We start from the raw sequence: 19,565 nt of genomic DNA on the forward strand, positions 1-19,565 counted from the left end.
CCTGCGCCCCGCAGGCTCCTCCGGTGCCGCGAGAGGACCGCGGCTGCCCGCCCACCGGCCCCTCCCCATCCCCGCTGCCGCCCGCGGGCCGCAGGCACAGCGGCACACAAGGGTCCTGCCGATCCGGCATCCTCCTTCCCGAGCCTCCCTGGAGGACAGCAGGGATAGCCCAGGGCCCGCATGGTAAAATTCAGATTCAAATTCAGATTACATATTGCCAAAAAAAAAAAAAAACAAAAAAAACAAAACAAAAAAAAAAAAAAAAACCGGACATTGAAACAGGTTGGGCAGGGAAGTGGTGGAGTCACCATCCCTGGAGGTGCCCAAGAGGCATCTGGATCTGGCGCTGGGTGACATGGTTTGGGGGTTACAGTGATAATGCTCTGTTGATGGTTAGACTTGATTGTAAACGCCTCTTCCAAACATGATGATTCTATGAAAAAGTGTAGGGTCAGGGCAGGATGCTTGTGGAGGACACAGACCCTGAGCTGTCATCAGCTGCCTTGCCCAGGAGCAGCCCCTCTCTGCAGGGCTGGAAGCACGTCTGTCCCCATGGTGTCAGCGGTCACGGTGTGATCACAGTGGGTAACAGCAGAGGAATCCCCACGGAGCATCCCCACCCAGGTGTCTGCTCCACCCTCACCTCCAGAGCTTGAACACCCCAGCCCAAACCAGTGTCACCAGCAGCCAGTGGTATTTATAGAGCAACAAAGACAAGGGGCACTAAAGGGCCCGTTCGGCTCTGCTGGTGACTGTGAACACAAGTGGGTTTAATGAGCTGGAACCAGGAGCTGATCCACTCGGGTGGGCAGGAGTAACCTGCCACCAAGAGCAAGAGAAGGACAACAGGTGTCCCTGGAAAAGTGCAGCCTGCAGCCTTGGGGATGTGCGCCCCCTTCTCCTGCCCCTGGGCTGACATCTCGTGCTGCTTGACCTCGCTCTGCTGTCTGAGCCCTGAAGAAGAGCCAGCCACACCATGTCACTGCCATTGTCCAGCCACTGGCATCTGTCCCAGCGGTCTGCTGAGGACGCTTAGCAGAGTGTGACCAAAACCTGCCTTATCACACTCCACCTGGGACCCGAAACAAACCCAGGGCAAAGGGGAGTTTCCCAGCAAAGTCTGACAGCTTCCAACACAGGAACTGCTGCTAGCTACTCAAACCCCTTCTCCTTTCCTGCCCACCTCAGTGTATTTGCTCTGGAAGCCTACCCAGCTCTTGGGAAGGCCAGCAGAGGTGTTGGCTGAGCCCAGTGACAGTGTTTCCCAGTGTGACAGCCAGAGCTGCTCACACCCCTGCTTCTTGTGCTGTCCCGTGTTTGTGCTGCTTTCACAGACATTTGCCCTCTCTGCCTGCTCCACAAGGACACCGACTTCCCTCTCAAACAGTCCTTGGGTTCTTTCTGGACAATCATTTACTTGCTGATAAATACTGTTTCTTGGGAGGAAGGAGAGGGCACAAGAAAAATAATTTGTGAATTTGGCTCATGTGTGGTTGTCACTTTGATCCAGATAAGATTTTTTTTTTAGGTTAAAAAAGTCTCGCTTTATTTTGTCCTGTTTCCAAGGGATACTTAATGGTGGGAGCTGAAAAAAGGGATGAGAAAGCCCAGAGCTAAGTGAACTGTTTGATCTCCACTCATACCACCACTCTGTCCTGCCCCAGTGGAAAGTTTGTTAGCCTTTCTTGCCTGAAAAAAAGTTTTGTTTTGTATTGACTCAGATGCTTTGCTTTCAGGTCACTCCTCAAGGACCTGAACAAGCAACAAGTCACCTTTGATACTGGGCAATGCCCAGAGCCTCACTTGTGCTGCATCAAGGCTTCCAAGACTCCCCAAATCCTCATTCTCTGGTGCCTTCTTCACCCCATGTGCCCAAAGGCCACTGGTAGTGGCTGCTTTGAGCACAGATTCTGGGGAGCACCCATTCCCTCCTGTCCAGGGTGAAGCTGCCCCAAGGCCTCCAGGCAAGAGGGAAGGATTTCTGCGCTTTAGATTTTGTCTCTACATCTTTCAAATATACTTAGTGCTCATAAAAGTGAGAAACTGGGAGAGAGCCAGCTGGGACCAGTACTGTACAGCCCTCACCCAAGGTAACTAAGATCTGGACACTGCCAGACCTGGTCCCACATCTCTTGAGCAGAAAGGCAAATGTTCCTTCTCCCCCAGCGTCATCCCAGAGGTTTTTTGGGGGGAAAGCTTGCAGCTCTTGTGGGTGCTGGACACAATGGGCAAAATTCTGTGGTGGAGCAAGCTCACACCAGCCTGAAGTTTCCAACAGGGCATTTAAGCACCTCGATATTTGTGACTGAGGCATGGTGAAACCTGCCCTGTGTGTCCTACCACCCTTGTAGGGTGGATGCAGTGCTGGTCTAACCCACTGTAGGAAGTGCTCTGCCAGCACTGCTGCAGACACATGTGCTGGCACAGCCCCATCAGCCTTCCCAGTGTTATCCTGGGCCTGAAAAGGAGCCTGGAGAGAAGCTGGTCCTTTAATGGGCTCTCACAGCATGGACAGCCAGTGGAGCATGCCAGCCCTGATGGGACTGCAGTGACAAAGTGCTGATCTGCAGGTTGATAAGGAGGGGCAGTGCAGCAAGGTGAGACTATCAGGCCAGCAGAAAAGCCATTAGCCTTTGTTCCTGGCCTCCACACATGGGAGGAGGGGCTGGGGACAGCAGGTGGGACAGAACTGCTGCCTCTGGGGTCTGCACAAGGGCTTTGCAAGCTGCTTTTCTGGAGACCCTGCCATTTCAGTGATGGCATAGATTAGATAAGCTCTGCAGTTCCTCTTCTGCTCAAGTAATCACAAAGTGTAGCTGCCGGTGGCTACAGTACCTAAGCAAGTCCCCCTTTGTTTTAAAACGCTCCTCTGTGCTGCCTTTTTCGAGCTGACTAAAGGCTGCTCTAGGGCAGGGCAGAATACCACTCTTAGCACGTAGCTGGCACGAGAACATGCAACTGTCAACAGTGTTCCAGCAATTAGAGATCAAGTATTGTTTGGGGATTTCAGGTTCCTTCTAGCTGGAGATCTTTTGTATCCTGGCGTGTACGGCTGAGACAGCCCTGCAGACACCCTGTGTAATGGGAGACCCAAAACCACACCCTGAGCAGCATTGCTCGAGGGGGAGCTCGTCCTTCAGACAACAGCAAAATCCACTCGCTTTAGGCGTCCCCAAAAAGTGGCCCCAGTCACATGGAGCTCTGCTCATGCGGGGTAAGGGCTAAGGCAGATGGGCTCCTCTCTTCTTCCCAACGCTGTCTCAATCCTGCTGCCTGCACGGGTTCAAATGAGGTTGGAGAATGATTTTGTGTGGCCGTCAGTCTCTTCAAGACCATCCACAGCATTTTTCTGCCATCTGTCATTTTGAGAAGAAAGCACACAAGAAAAAATAATAAACTCAAATTATTGCCTAATCAACACCAAAATCAGTGCTGCTTGCTCAGCCTGCGGGCCACAATTAGATGCCATCAGCAAATTTGGGCAGCTTGCCTGGGCTGCAGTCTTTCATCTCTTGAAGACTGACAGGCAACCCAGGGATCTGCAGGCAGAGGAAGGAGCTGGGATCCGTTTGAAGGACTTGTCTGGCTCTTTGGGGAAAGAGCATATAATTCAAAACAGTAGGAAAAATGGACTTTTGTGTTTATGTTTGTTAATTAAAGGAAAACCATACCAGAGGAGGGGCTGTTTAGGCCTCCAGCACCATCTCACAGTGTTGCCCTGGTTATGCTTGCTTTGCCAGGAGGATGCTCTGGGCAAATCACTTTGGGAAATTATAGAACATGTGTCACTTGAACATCCTTACAGCCTTGGCGGGGCCATCACGTGTCTGTGCACTCATGCAGGATCTCGGTACCTGGTTTGAAGCGCACACCTTCCTCTTCCTCCCATTCTGCACCTCAGCTGCTTTTCCAAAAGGCAAGGGCTGGAGCAAAGGGCAGTGCCTTCACCAACAGTGCCAGCTGGGGAAGGGCAATCTCAGAGCTGGGGAGGGGGTGAGGGGAGCACCCAGAGCCAGGAGGGAGGGGAGCAGGGATCAAGGTTCTCCGGCCAGGGGCAGGGAAGGGGTGTGGGACTGGGCAGAGCAGGGGGCTGGACGCTCTGGCTCCACTCCCCAGTCACGCTGGCCTCCACATCTGCTCGTCCCCGTGGAGGCAGGGCTCAGAGGTGCTCGGAGCAGCTCGGAGGAAAGGTGCTGAAGCCTGTCCCTCCTCCCAGGGCGGCAGGTGGGTTAGAGGAACAACCCTACCGAAGCTCCAGTGCTCTGAAATGTGATCCTGCCGGAGGCACCTCCCTGGGCCCCACCTCGCCCTCTCCGACCTATATATGTGTCCGGCCTGGGGCGGGCGCGGGGGACGCGGCTCGACAGTCCCCCGGAGTCCCTGCGGATGGACAGGCCGAGGCACCAAGGCATGGCGAAGAACACGAACATGCGCTGGCGGCTCCCGCTCGTGTGCCTCCTCTGGGAGGTGGCCATGATCGTCCTCTTCGGGGTCTTCGTGCGCTTCGGTGCTGAAGCTGATGCACACTGGGAGGAGGAGAAACGAGAGATGAACCTGACCAGTGACATAGAGAACGATTTCTACTTCCGATACCCCTGTGAGTATTCTGGAAGCCTAATCCTTGTGCTGGCTGGTCCCCATCCCATCCATCCCATCCCAACCCGTTCTATCCCATCCATCCTGTCCTGTGCTGTGGCAGAGCCTGTCAGAGGCGCTGTCCCCACCAATTGCTAGAAAGCCGTGCTCTTGCCTTGAGGCTGGCTTGGGGTTCACCAAAGAACCAGAGAAAAGCCTCATGGCCCTCCGGTGCCTTGAGGCTCTGTCAGCAGGGTACCGTGACGTTTTTTTTCCAGGAATAGGGCTGACGTGTTCCCAACACTCTGCAAGTTTCAGCTTTCTGCCCCCTCCCTCAGCCTTGGATCAGAGCAAGCCTTTCTGTGCTCACAGAGGAACGGCTGTCGAGATCCTGTGACATCTTCCTCCTCTTCCTCCGTCCACCCCCTCACTTGTGAATTACCCTTTAGCTACTGGCATTTCAGTGCCACAGTCCTCCTAAGCTGCCAGGTTCCCAGGGTTCTTGAGTCTCTGCATCATAGTGGCACAGAAATTATTCAGAAGGTTAAAGCTCTTCTGGCCATCCAGTGCCTCTGGGTGGCTTTGATCTCCAGGGCTGGTCATCTTTGTGAGCCTTTCAGAACAGGCTGCTTCTGTAGGCAATTGTTTCCAAGGAAGCAACAGGCCTGAGTCATGCATCTATTTAGAACATTTCCATTAAAAACACCTGCTAAATCAAAGGAGCTATAGCAACCTGTGGCTGCTGAGGATTAGCTAGTTGAGAAAAGGGTTTGCTTACGGAAACCCACTGCTCAGTCAGCCTCCAGGTTCATGTACGGTCGCGGCTGCCCTGGGCTCTCCCTGGACATCTGCCCTTGGGACCAGCCCCACACAGGTTGGCGTGAAGCAGCAGCAGTGCCTGAGGGCTGCTCTTGTCACTGGTGTGCTGGGAGGACATCAGGAGCCCAAGAAAGAGTGTGTAGGAGCTAAGGAAGTGACATCTCTTCTGTCCTCATATCCCACTCCTGCTCTGCAGTGCCAAATATTCCCCCTCAAATGGCAAGATGGATTCAACACAACTAAATCAGTCTAAGGGCAACTGCTCAGTTTAGCTTTGAAATACATTTCTGTTTCAGACCTGAGGAAGGGCTCACGTGCCCAAAAGCACAGCTGTTCTTTCTCCCTTATCTAAGCAGAAATCTTTTCTCTCTGCAAAGATGGATGAACATGACAAGGTGGCCAAGCCCTGGAATTTTAATCCTTGTGTCCATCCAGTGCTGCTCAGAAGACTGTGGTGGTTGGTCACCCGAAGATCATTTGTACCAACGTATCTGCGAGCAGTGCTGTCCACAGCACCTGTCTGCAGTGGCAGAGGGATTAGAGTGATAAATGAACAGGTCCTCCAAGCCAGAGAAGATTGGGAAGGGAGGCAGAGGGAAGTTGTCCTGGTTTCAGGAAGCCAATATGTGGTTGTGTCAGTGGTGCCCATTGCCAGGTCCAGTCAATGTGACAATTCCTTCTCATTTGGGATTGCACATGGAGATTCCATAATCAGTGACTCATCTGCTCTCTAGGGGAAAAGAAATGGGAGCGTTCCCAAAGCCCAAACACTTATTCTTGATAGTTATGGCAATTGTCCTGCCACAAAAGCAGGCTTACAAAACCTGTAGGGCATGGCAATGCCTGTACTGCCTCTGAATGATAACAGTGTTATTCCTACTAAGGGAAAACAAAGGCAAGGGTTAGGAAAAGGTTTTAGATTGGGTGTGGTTTAAAGAAAGATCTGCTCTTCCTCCTGAGTTCATACAGGGTCCAACACAGAGTGGGATCCTCTGGGTTTTTGGAAGGCACACAGTCCACAGCTTTAACTCTGACCTGTGTATTTCTGCTTTTAGGATGAAAGAATAAATATATGATGCAAATGGCAGCAGATTAATCTAGCTTATATTGTGCTGCTTACACTGGAAAAGAGAGAGGGGAAATAAATACAGCTGCAGAGGGAAAGTCCATGGGATTGTGTGGTAAAACCACAGTAACTAAGATTGGTTCTTAGGACATGTGGAGAAGTGCTTTGGAAGTGACCTCTGCTGAACAGTGCCAGCTGCAGATCTCATCTCCTTCCTTTTTAAAGAGTGTTTTCATAGACATGGGGGGCATTTTTAAAAACAATCAGATTAGCATGGCACTACATGGCTTAAGCCTGTCCAAATGCTCATCCTTAAACATGTTGCAAGGTCTTCTAAAGCACAAAAGGACAAAACTCTCAGCTTCTGCAGAGCTGCGCTTCATGCAAGTCTTCACTCGCCCTCAGTGGAAGTAGCAGATATAAGCCCTGTGGAAATGGACCAGGGTCTGATGGATTTCAGCACAGTTTCAGGGTAGAGCAGACTTGCAGCCACAGAATTTCCTTTGCCCTGAGCTTACACTTTCTCTGAGTGCACAGACTTTGGTGGATGTAGTGGCTATAATGATTTGTGGACTGCAAAATGCAGAACATTCTGGTTTAGCTCCATCACTGCTCTATTTATCTGCTCTGCAGCATGGGTTTGCTGGCAGGAGTCTCCCAAGGGGGTTCCCAGCCTTGGGGTCTCCTGTTCTTTCCATTGGCTGAGTGGCCTGCAGTGTTAGGGTTTGCATGGTTCAATTTGTAAGTATGCAAGCGTTTCAGCTCACTTAATTGCAAAGCAATGCTTATCTGATAGAAAGGTGCAGCACTAAAAAGTTCAGTAGGTTTACTGCACCAAGAAGGTCTTTTAAGAGGCTCACACAGATCTGGTTTCCCCCAGGGAAGGGCATCTGAGGGGCTTGGGTGAGTAGGTCTGACCATTAGTGGGAAGAACTGGGTCTCTCTGGTTTAAGCACTAAAAATCTCACACGGTGGGTTTCTGCTCTCAAGGGTACTTTGCCGAAGCATTTAAAAATGTATTTGTAAACTTTCCTTGTTCTTGTGCTCTCCTTGCTCTGAGCCATCACCAGAACCCTGCACTGAATGGACCTACCCAAAATGACCATTTATGTGTTTTAACAAAACTCTACTGGTCATTTCGCATTACGGTTTTGAGTTTTTCACAAAAGGAGAAAAAACAATCTGAATAGAAAAATATTTTCCTTTGTACACTCCATTACTCTCAGGTCTTCTTTTTCACACAGCTTTTAGTAAACATTTACTTTAAAGGCTGAGCCTTTTAACCAAAAGCCAGTTTCTAAAAGCTGAGCCATTTTCAGATTTAGAAACATGGGGACATGAGGCAAACACACATTTTCTCTTGATTTTTTCCCTTACTGCTACTGATGTAATTATTTTCTTTTCAACACCAAATGCATGTGGCACTTGCAGCCCTGCTGTCCCCACAGAGCTGACAGTCCCTTCCCTCTGCACAGCTTTCCAGGATGTCCATGTGATGATCTTTGTGGGCTTTGGCTTCCTCATGACCTTCCTCAAGCGCTATGGATTCGGAGCTGTGGGTTTCAATTTCCTCCTCGCTGCCTTTGGGATCCAGTGGGCTCTCCTGATGCAAGGCTGGTTCCACTCTTTCAAGGATGGGAAGATCCTCATTGGAGTGGAGAAGTAAGGAGGAGCTGGGCTCTGGGGTGGCACCTCTGGCCTGGCCAGTGGAAGAGCTGGAATGAGAGCCAAGCAGTTGGCAACACTGTCCCTCACTTATGTCAAATGCAAATCAGTCTCTAAACTGTTGCTTTCTTTCCACATACTTCCACTTGCTTTCCATCTTCTAGTCCAAAGGTACCTGCCATTGTGGTGGTACTGCTCAAAGGGAAACTTGAGATGAGTGTCACCCCTTAGTGCCGAGCCAGGCACCACGGATGTCAGTGCTGAGAACATGTATCATCCACCTTACCTGAATAATGTGGGGGTGTAGGGGTGGGAGGAAGGTCAGTGGGAAATCCAGGGATGTCTCCTAATCACTACTTCCTCTTCAGGTGGGATCTCTAGAGCTGGGGGTGGGTAAGAGTGATTTACAGAGAAGTATTTCCTTATTAAACCAGAATTTTCCTTCCCTTTTTTCAGCCTGATCAATGCTGATTTCTGCGTGGGCTCTGTGTGCATTGCCTTTGGGGCCATCCTGGGAAAAACCAGCCCCATACAGCTCCTTGTCATGACTTTGTTTCAAGTCACACTCTTTTCAGTGAATGAGTACATCCTCCTCAACCTTCTTCATGTAAGGCTTTAGGTAGTACCTGCTTTGTTCTGCTCCTTCCTCTCTGCACCTCTCCAAACTGTCTGCCTTTGCTATGGCTCCACCAAGCCACTGCCTTCATAAGCATGAAAAATGCAAGAATTCAGGCAGCAAAAGTAGGCAGATTGTGAAGGAGAGGGGCAGTGGGTCGTACTTCCCTGGGAAGGGAGATCTTCTGGGGTTTTACACATAAGCCTGGCAATTCAGGTCCCTCTGTCAAGTGTGCAGACAAGCTGGGCAGGATGCAAATCAGGCCTCAGCTCCAGAATGAGTGGCGATTGCTGAGGCAAACCTCTGTTTTCCCATGGCTGCAGGTAAAGGATGCAGGTGGCTCCATGACCATTCACACCTTCGGAGCCTACTTTGGCCTCACGGTGACACGGATCCTGTACAGACCCAACCTGGAGCAGAGCAAGGACAAGCAGGGCTCCGTGTACCACTCCGACCTCTTTGCCATGATCGGTGAGTCAGCCCTCAGCTCGGGGTGCTGCTGCATGGGGAGCACTCGGCTGCACAGGGCTGGCTCCTCCTGTGTCTCCGGGAAAAACTGAAACCAGGATATGGAGTTGAGGAGCTCTGTATCCCAGAGGTCTTTCACATTTCAGAGTTACTCAGCTCCCTTAATCTCAGCTGGACTGAGGTGGTACCTGGGAAGATAAGGATGCATTTTGGTTCCCTTTCTCTGCCAGCCTTTCCTGATGCTGGTCTTACCATGCAGGGTGTGGATCTGGGGAAGCAGGACTACGGGATGTAACGTCCCCCTGTGCAGAAGAGGGTTTTTTTTCAATCCTTGTATTCTCTCTTTTCCCTTTCTCTTCCTCGTCCCATGTGCCCCATCCCACCAGGTACCCTGTACCTGTGGATGTACTGGCCCAGTTTTAACTCAGCCATTTCTGATCACGGGGATGCCCAGCACCGGTCTGCCATTAACACCTACTGCTCACTGGCTGCCTGTGTCCTCACCACCATGGCCTTCTCCAGCATGCTGCAAAAGAAGGGCAAGCTTGACATGGTAAGATGGGAGCAGAGAGCCCTGCACTGCCCCAGGGACATGTAATGAGGTTGATCAAGGGTCTAGGAAACAGCTGGCACTTGTGTTTTGCTGAACAGACACAGGGTTTCTGGGTATGATGGTGAAACCAGCATCCAGGCAGAAACTCTGAAGCTATATTGAATAAGAAAGTGGGAATGGGTCCTCAGGGCTTGAGGTGTGGGGTGATGCCCTGCCTGTGGTGGACCCAAGTCAGAGCAGGGACTGGACTTGCTCTGCTGGGCACGTTGCAGAGCCCTTTTTGGCAGCGCTCCCCATCAAACAAGGCCTGTGCAGCAGCTCATGAGCAATCGGGGAGCTGACTTGTACGTGTTGGATGTGTGGGTGACATGTCTCTGTGACAACAGAGCTTGCATGACACACGGGTGAGACATTTTCCATCTCATCACAACTCCCCACCCATATCTGTAGATGCAAAGAACGTGTGTGGTACAGGGAGTGGGAGTCTATGTGCACCTGTGCTACAGACAGAAGCTGCTTGTTCTTTTCTTGTTTTTCACCACCAAGTAGGAAAATGGGCCCTGATATTTCCTCTGGAAACATTTTCAGAGCTGATTCTCCCACTTTGCCATTTGCACCATCCCTGAGCAATTGCAATCTCCCTGAGATGCCAAGGCAGAGTGGTTGCTCCTGCAGGTCCATATCCAGAATGCCACACTGGCCGGCGGCGTGGCCGTGGGCACCAGCGCCGAGATGATGCTGACTCCGTACGGCTCCCTCATTGTCGGCTCCATCTCTGGCATCGTGTCCACGGTGGGGTATGTCTACTTCACGGTGAGTGCTGCTCGAGGGGGCTGCAGCCCTGGTCCTGCTGAGGAGACCAGAAATGCATTCATTTCCCTTTGACGGTTCCTGCTTTCCAGAATCCCTTATGAGATGCACTTCTGTCTCCTTTTACGGCCCAAAAATGCTCAGGAAGTTTCAGATTCCCAACAGGAGCATGTTTGGAGGATATGTTGTTAGTTTATCTTGAGCTTGGCTCACATCTTTGTCTACAAGCTTTTAGCTCTTTAATGGGACACAGTATCTCTCCTCTTTCTCTGCTTATCCCAGTCTCCCATGGAAGGAGCTAATCCTTTCCAGATCCACGCTCAACTCCCTGATCTCTCTCTACTTCCTTTCCCCTCAGCCTTTTTTGGAGTCTAGGTTGCACATTCAGGACACATGTGGCATCCACAACCTCCACGCCATGCCAGGCCTTATTGGGGGCATTGTGGGGGCCATCACAGCAGCTGCAGCCACGGAGGATGTGTATGGAAAGGAAGGGTAAGATGGCTTGAAAATCTTCCCTGAGAATAGATTTTACCTGAAGCTCTGTGGGCTGGGAGCAGGGAGCAAATAACAGCTTTTGTTAATAGTTCAGAGTTACCCAGAGTTATCCCTCAAAAACATGGGGTGCACTGACTGTGTTTGGCTTACTGAATTGTAGCCTCATGCAGCTGACTCTTGGTGGCCTCATAAAGTGAGCCACAGTCCCGCTGTTTGGCATTATCCTGGGCCACAATGGGGAGAGAAGTGCTTCTCCCTCTCCCCTGCACTGTTTTGTGGGGTCAGGTAAGGCTAAAGGCCTGAATTACAAAGAGAATGTTTATATTTTGGGCTCCTCCTTGGTACAGCTTTGCCAGGGGTCAGAGAAAGAAGCGAGCGGTGTTTTGGTCATTGCAACACTCTCCTGGTCCACTGCAGAAGAGGGATGGGGCTAGGGAAGAGTTCCCAAGAGAGCAGGGCAGCATGGTTCCTCTGGAGCCAGGGAATGCCTCCTGCCAGGGGCAATCACTATTTCTGCCCTCGGCAGGTTCATCAAGGCGTTTGACTTCACGGGCGTGTACCAGAGGCGGACACCCAGCATCCAGGGAGGGTTCCAGGCAGCCGGCATCGTGGTGTCTCTGCTGATGGCATTTGCTGGGGGGGGCATCGTGGGTAAGCCGGAGGGGAGCACGGAGAGGGGAGCGCTGAGCCAGCCTGCAGCTGAAACAGCGGCATCCATGTGCCGCATGCATCCCGGGGGGACGGCACCGAGCGCTGTGCCAGGGCTGCGTTTGCCCCCTTGGGTGGACCACCCGCATCCCCCCGTGCCCACCGCCCTGCCCTCCTCCTCGCAGGGGGCATCCTGAAGCTGCCCATCTGGGGGGACGCCGCGGCCGAGAACTGCTTCGAGGATGACATTTACTGGGAGGTGAGGGGGGCGCGGGCGGGAGCGGGGCGGGGGGCACGAGATGGCGCTGTCGGCCCGCGGCCCGGCCCGGGGGGCTCAGGGGGCTCTGCCGCAGGTGCCGGAGGACGAGGAGAGCGACGTGTACCACATGCACAACCCCGACAAGCCCGCCTCGCCCTGAGCCGCGCCCCGCCGCCGGCCGCCGTCCCCGCCGCAGGACCTCGCCCCGCTGCCGGGCCGAAGGATCCTCTTCTCCCCGTGACGACAGGGCTCTGCCCTCCTCTGCCGCTTTTGGAACGAGCTGCTGTGGATATAATAAAGTCGTGTTCTTCTTTCCAGGCCTGTGCTGCCGTGTGTCAGCGGCCGAGCGGGATGGGATGTGCGGCACAGCAGCTGCCAGGAGAGCTCTTGGCTGCCCGGGGCAAAGCAGAGGTGCTGGGACACTCCAGGTGCCCTGGGGACAAAGTGGAGGCACGAACGGTGGCAACGGAGGCTGGGTGTATTAGGCAATGTATTAGATAATGCAGTCTGGGGAGGTATTTGGTTTGGGAGCTGGCACCTTGAGATGACAGCCCCACGGTGGGAAGCACAGGCTGGGCTGGTTCTTTTTGAGGAGGGGATGTTGGGGTGCAGCAGCTGAGCCTCTACTCATTCTGCCATCCACGGTGGTGGTGAGGGCTGTCTGTGAGTCCAGCTACACTTCTGCATGATGGCCTCTGCCATCACCTTCCCTTGAACTGCCCTACCAAGGCCTCCATCAGCTCCTTGGGAACCTTGTTTGCATGTACAGCACAGACTGACAGGACCCTTTCCTCTTTTTTTGCCTTCAGCCAGAGCTGGAGGAAGCAGGGATGAAAACCAGGCCTAAAATCCTGCATGTTTTCCAGGATGATATAATATGAGGAGCAGGGAAGGAAAAGGGAGAGGGGGAAAGGAGGTAGGAGTGCTGATAGGTCTCTTCACTGCATCTAGCTGTAATTCTTACACCTGAGGGGGGGAGTCAAAAGTAGCTATTCACATCCCCTTGGGATATGACACCCTCATTTTCCATGCTGGGTAAAGACAAAAACCCTTTACAACATGTTTCTGGAATTTGTCAGCGGCTGCCAGCAGCAGCATGTTAATTAAATGTCGGCAAAGATGGAAGCAAGAGGCTCTGCTCTAATTGGACACTTTGCTTGGTGGAGCTGAAAAACATTGTGACAGAGGAGGAGGTGCCGAAACACTGTGTTCCCCTGCCATGGCGGGGACAGGGACAGCCAGGCATGGGAGACGCTCTCTCCTGTACACGTTTGGCCTGAAACAACCTCACCACTGAAAAAAGACTAATAAAAGGCCTAAAATCCTCCATAGGATTGGTCTCAAGCACTGCAGCAGTGTGGGATGCAGGGAAAGGGCTGGTTGGCTAAGGAGAATTTCAGAAATATCGTAGCCAGGCCATCAGGAGCTCCAGCCCTCTTGCCAGCAAGTGGTGTATCATATATGTCTTTTATGATGGCAAAGGCAGGTCTGACAGGGGTCAGAAATGGTGTCTGGAGAATGATCCCTGCAGAAGCTGAAGCATACATTGAGCTGCATCCTTTCTCTAAGAAAGGGATGTGAAAATGTAGGGCAAGTGTTTTCCCTGTGCTGGGATCTGCTGAAGGAGGGAGATCTCATCCCAGCTTCTCTGCACTGGGAAAGGGATGTAACAGCCATTTTGTGCTCACAGCTTCATCCAGAGAGTGCCTCAGAAACCACCACAGGGATGTTTACTGACAGGCACCATAGATAATGCCATTTCAGAAAGGGAGTCCAAAACTTTTCCCCACAAGCCTGCAAAATCTAAAAGCAGAAGCAGACCTTTTGGGCACTGCATTTCCTCCTGTGTGACTGGACTGGTGTCCCTTCATCCCACACCATTTATGTTCTGTCTGTGTCCCAGATAATCTGTGTGTCCAACCTTCATGGGCTCTGGTCTTTCCTCCCAGCAGCTTACAAGGGTCCATGGGGTTCAGTAATGGCAAAGACTGGGTGACCCTCACTGCTTCAGCAAGGTGGCCAACCCACATCTCTGGTGGGGCAGCACTGTGAGCCCTGGGAGACAGTCCTGTCCCATGTGCACATGCTGGAGGAAGAAGCCCTGACCCAATTCCCTGGCCCTCTGGGCTGTGCCTCCTCCTCGTGGGAAGACACCCAAATTGCCCAGGCTGCTGGGCAGCGAAGCGTTTTATTGCCCGTGCTCTTGCGGGGCTCAGTCTGGTCTCAGTACCTAAATCACTTGCTGGGGCTGGCCGTGCAGTCTTAATTCCCTGGCAAACAATGCCGGGATCGGGCTGGCGCGTTTGAAGTGCGGTCGCGGCCCCAGCAGTGGACGGAGGGTTTCTCAACGGGGGAGCGTGGAGAGCAGAGGATTGAGCTGCTCCAGCAGGCGGGAGAACATGTGAGAAAGGGGCTGTAGATACTCGCGGGGATTAGGTGGTACAAATTGGCTGGGAAGCACCGGAGCCATTGACCAAAGTTGTCCTGGGGCAGGTTCCCATGGGGGGGGTGGCTGAAACGACCTGCCTTCAAGGAGGCTGGAAGGCCCAGCCTGGCTGCTAATCCCCTGGGATCTCTGTGGCACGGAGCAGAAAAGAGGTTAAAAAAAAGGGAAAATCTCATGTAAAGGTGGTGGTTTCCCCAAGGGGATGATGTTAGAGAGAGAAGGGAGGAGGTGGGGGGAGGAACAGCATTGTTTAATCCCTCTTTTAATAGGCAGGTGGTGGGCTTTGCTCGCACTCCTGCTCCTGCAAGCTGCTGCAGAGATTTTGGCAAGAGGCCTTTGCTCACCTCTGCTGCCCCCCACTCTTGGTGGAGAGGGTTCCCATCTGTGGATCTGCCTGGGACAAGGGGGCTTGCCTGCTTACTACATCTGTGCCCATGTGTGTGTTGGTGTGCACGGGTGCACGTCCACGGTGTCAACCTCGGATTTGGGCTGAAACGGGCTCGTTGCACGCCCCAGCCAATGGCCACTGCGTATCTGCTGCTGGCAGCGTGCCCACGCGTACAAAGCCACGTCCCCACAGCCGTGCACTCAGCCTTCTTGCCCTTGCACGGCTGGCACACTGAAAGCCACGCTGCAGGTGCTGCTGGTGATGCTCACATGGTGTTGGCCGTGGTGCCACTGTGCACATCCTCCCACCTGTGCCTACCCACCTACCTTTGGGCCGTGGCGAGCGCGTGCGTGTCCGAGCCGGCGTGTCCACGCCTGCGTGAGCACCGCTCCAGCCCCTTCTGAAGGAGCGCTGTAAATTGTAATCAGATTAGGGCAGCCGGTCGCTTAGGGCCCTTGAAAAGGGCATACGTCCCCTCATCAGTACCTAGCATTGAGTCGCACAAAGGGTCTAAGTAACTCGGCAGGGGTCGGGCCCTCTGGAGCGCAGGGGAGGGGGCTCGCCTTTCTTTTCTCTCTGTCCCTTGTAATTATGTCAATTTGCTAGCCAAATTGTTTGCTTGAGTGGACAGTGGGGGCTTGCCCCCCTCCACACCTCCCCCCCACCCCTAACCCCATTCATGTGCTAATGTGGGAAGGAGCATGGCCTCCTGACTTCGGGAGGTGGCCATCAAGGAGCAAAGCACAGGGGGGCATGGGCCGGGAGCCCCCCATTTATGTGCCCATGGATGGCACGGCCTTGCAGCCCTGATGTACAGGGCTCTCCTGGTTACTTTACCCCATGGCAGGGTGTGCAATGGCCGACCAGCCCCAGCCAGCCCTGGTTTTCTCTGGCCACCCCTCACCTGTGCCACATGCCCGCTCGGGCCACGGCATCCCCAGGGCCAGGAGCCATGCCCTCTGCACTGTGGTTTTCCCGGCACACCTCCCCACCCGCGCACCTCCCAGCATTTGCATATATTCTGCCCGCAAATCCTTGTCAAGGGGACCCTCTTTATTGCCTGTATAGATCACAGGGTGTTAGTTAAGGGGCTTCTTTGTATTGCCTCAGACAGCTGGGGTCATCAAAAGTCCTGTGGTGGGAAGGAGAGACAGGAGGAGGGGGGAAGCTCTGACAATACAGACTGAAGGATTAAAGGAGCATATAAAGTTCCTATTGAGTGAGACAAGAGGCTGTTCACTCCCAAGATTGACAGCAACCAGGAGGCGATTCCCAACACAATGTCCAATTAATTCTCTACCCTCTTCGCTGCCGTCTCCTCCTCCCTCTTCTCCTGGGCTGGGGCATGAGCAGGGAAGGGCTGAAGCTAAGATCCTTGAGAAGGTAATTAATTATTCCTGACTAAGAGGAGCTTGCTGAGGTGAAGGCCAGTCCCCAGGCTCGCTGGGCATCCATCCCCCTCCCATCAGTTTGGGCCACTTTAGGGTGGTTTTCCTCTCTATCACAGAGCTGTTCCACCAAAGGTCCATCTTCATGGCATGTGCTGGACAATAACCTGGGCTACTACTACTGAGCCTGAAAGAGGCAGATTCAGGGCTAAAGCCAAGCTGACAGTGGAATGCAGCAGGACAAGGCAGCAGGAGGAAAGCCAGGGAGCAGGGCAAGGTGCATGACCAAGATGTATGGGCATGCAGAGCATCTGGGGAGAGGCAGAGCAGCATGTGCTGGGCCTGGGGATCAGATTTTACCTGTGTGTGCAGTGGCAGTGGTTAAAGCAGCTCCACCTGCCCTGGTTTTGTGGGGAGAAGTGGGTTTCTGGCAGTGGGGGTGCATTGCCACTGTTCCCTGGGCTGGTCAGACACACTGGCCCCAGTGCTGGGCATAGCAGGACATGTAGGAGACATTGTAGGATACTGCATCTCTGTGATATACCCCCATGTACAGGAGCAGAATCTGGGCTACCATGTGAAATTTCTGCAAGCCAATGAGTACAAAATTGTCTGATTTGTCTTGTCTGTTTTTTTCCCCTTACAAACACCTCAGCCCAGAGGGAGGAAAACACCTTTCTCTGAGCTGGCCATCTTTTTCTTGGTACTCTCTGTGCCAATGAGGCTCCCAGACATGAGTGGCCAAAGTCCTTCAACAGTGACAAACATCTTCAAACCACCTCATTTGGGAGAAAAAGCCATGCAACCAGGACAGCCTGTTCTCACCACAGGGACATTCTGGCCAGCCCATCTTCTACTGCTCAGCACTGACCCCTTCCCCTCCGCCACCCCTGCCCATGGCACTGAGGATGGCCCGGTCAGCACGGGGTGGGGAACCAGTGCTGCCCTCCCTGTGCACCTCATGATCAGGGGATGCCCCCAGGATGCCGGCATGGGGCTGCCAGTGGCTCGGCATCTCCTGCCCGCTCCCTCCCGCCGCACACGCTCCCAGTGAAGTTGTTTGAAAGTCTTCCGGCAGTTTTCACGGCCAGGAATAACAGATTAGCCATGATCTGATCAGCCCAGTATCTAAGCTGTATTCTCCCTGCTGACAAGTATTTGAAAGAGGGGAGGGGCCACTTTCAGCCCAACGATGAATCTTTCACCGACAAGAAAAGACCCTTTTTTCTCCCTGCCAGCCGTGCCCTGTTGCTAAGCGAGACCCGGGGCTGCTGCTTGCACGCGGCCGGCTCCAGCCGGGCCCTCGGGTTAGCAGGATCAGGATATTCACACCAGACATCTTGTTTTTTAGGGAGGATGTTTCTTTTCTCACCCACCTCTGAGTGGCAAATAACAGCTCGCCAGCGAGGCCCGGGGATGCTCCTGCTGAGGCAGCTTGCCCTGGGAGGAAAGGGAAAATGCAGAAGCTGTTGGAGGGCAGATTGGGGCATTGGGGTCAGGCACTCAGCTCCAAATGTCTGGGGTTTGCTACCACATGTGGGGCTGTCCCTGTCTGGGCTGTGGAAGGGCAGCCACCCCACAGCCCCCATGTCCTGGTGGTTTTGGGCATAGTGGGACTGTGGGGACATGGACTTGGGGGATGCTTGGTGCTGGTGTCTGAGAAAAACCTGGCTTGGCCTCATGCAGGGGTGGCTCTGGGCATGGTATTGCAGGGGAACATGTGGCAGAGAAAACAGGAGGCTAATCTCCAGGTTTCGGATGCTTTTTTAGTCCCCACAGCTTCGCTCTGCTCCAGAGCACCGTCTTATCCTGTCAGCACCAGCCGTGTGACCCTGAGAGAAAGAAGGGAAAGGACTAAAACAAAGGCTTCCAGGCTATTTCTGAAGCTGCCAGCATGAGGTGCCCTCGCCTAAGACATGGTGCTCGCATCTCCCTCCTCTCCTGCAAGGCAGCCGTACAGGCAGGACTGCAGGCTGCCAGGGCCTGGGCTGGCACCTTCTCAGAGCCCTGCCCGCCCTGCCTGCCCTCACTCGCAGGCAGAGTGTGGGGGGGAGGAAGGTCTCAGTCCTTCGTGTACCCCTCCAGTGACTCTCTAGTGCTGCTGCCGAGCCTCCCTCACCAGCCCCAGGCAAAGGCATCCCAGTGTTAGTGATGCACGGCAGCTCAGGCTCTTTGTGAGCAGCCTGTGCAGGAAATCTCCCTCTCCACTGCTGCAGGAAGCCTGGAGAAACCCACTCATTTCTGCCTCAGCCCAGGAAGTCTTGCTTGACCTCAGAGTCCTGCAAGCCCTTGATCTCTTGACAGAGGTGACCAGGGTTCACTCCTCTGACGTGCAGGACTGTGGAAGAGACATGCAGAGAGGCTGTTTCCTTTTCCACGGGAAAGATAAACCACTCTGGCACAGCATCACAAGCTGCTCCCTCTCCTCAGGCCATGCCCTGTGCCCAGCTGGTGCAAAAAGCCCCAGGGAAAGATGCCAGAGGGGATGTAAAAGTTACTGCTGCTTTGAGCAGCACAAAAAGGAAAGAAACCCTGAGCCTCCTGGATTGAAACACAAAATGCTGGATCCATGGCTGTGATGCAGCCCCTTTCTGGGTCTCGAGCAGCACTAAGCAGCTGAGCAACTGGCCTCTCTGGCCCAGTGAGCTCTTGTCCAGTTCATGGAGGGTCCCTCGATGACTGAAGGGGCAGCACCAGTGCTGATTTCATGGCCACCTCCAGTGCCATGGGCAATGGGACAGCTTTCCCAGCACCTAGAGCTTGTCCTAAGTCACATCAGAGGCATGATGACTTTCTCCTGTATTCCCAACCACCTACATTTGGCATTCTGGAGGAAGGTGGAGTTATGGGTGCAGGTGCTCTATCAGTTTGTGCTTGCCATGGGCAGCAATGGCTGCGTGGGCTCTTTCCCATTCTTGGCAGAGGGCACCCATGCCAAATAGATCCCTCCTAGCCAGCAGCTTCTGAAGGATGTGCTCAAATCTCTCTAGGTTTGAGCCAGCAAAGCACAGGCAAGGTCTGCTGACTTTTGAGGCTCTCACACAGTCCTACCTAATTCTCTGTTACCCTTTTTTCCTGGCTGTTGGCCATTCTGGCATGGGCAAGCTCTCAGCTTTGGGACCTTAGCAGTCCTCTGGTACTTCAGGCCAGATTTCTCACTCTTTGTGTGTGTCTCTGCCAGCCATGAGTCATGCTCTCCACTGCACAGACAGGTCTCCTGCCTTGCTCTGCAGCCAAGAATCACCTGTGTGAACGAGCAGCGAGAGAGCTGGGTGGGGGCTGGAGCACAACTCCCTTCATCCTCTCCTGGGAAGGCTGAATGACTTCTGACATACATCTTAGAGCTTCTTGGCCCATTGCTTGATT

The 19,565-nt window shown here is 53.4% G+C and overlaps 1 protein-coding gene across 1 annotated transcript; it reads left to right on the forward strand.

Moving 5' to 3' along the window:
- The first annotated feature begins 96 nt into the window (after window positions 1-96).
- On the forward strand, window positions 97-12,292 carry RHCG (Rh family C glycoprotein). The gene is made up of 11 exons (XM_053988416.1): window positions 97-183; window positions 4,217-4,597; window positions 7,936-8,122; window positions 8,582-8,732; window positions 9,065-9,212; window positions 9,596-9,762; window positions 10,438-10,575; window positions 10,931-11,067; window positions 11,597-11,721; window positions 11,904-11,977; window positions 12,072-12,292. The coding sequence occupies exons 2-11, from the start codon at window positions 4,387-4,389 to the stop codon at window positions 12,135-12,137; spliced, it is 1,404 nt and encodes a 467-aa protein (XP_053844391.1). The 5' UTR covers window positions 97-183; window positions 4,217-4,386; the 3' UTR covers window positions 12,138-12,292.
- Window positions 12,293-19,565: the final 7,273 nt, after the last annotated feature.

Source organism: Vidua macroura, chromosome 12 (genome assembly GCF_024509145.1).
Source record: "Vidua macroura isolate BioBank_ID:100142 chromosome 12, ASM2450914v1, whole genome shotgun sequence".
NCBI classification, from domain to species: Eukaryota; Metazoa; Chordata; class Aves; order Passeriformes; family Viduidae; genus Vidua; species Vidua macroura.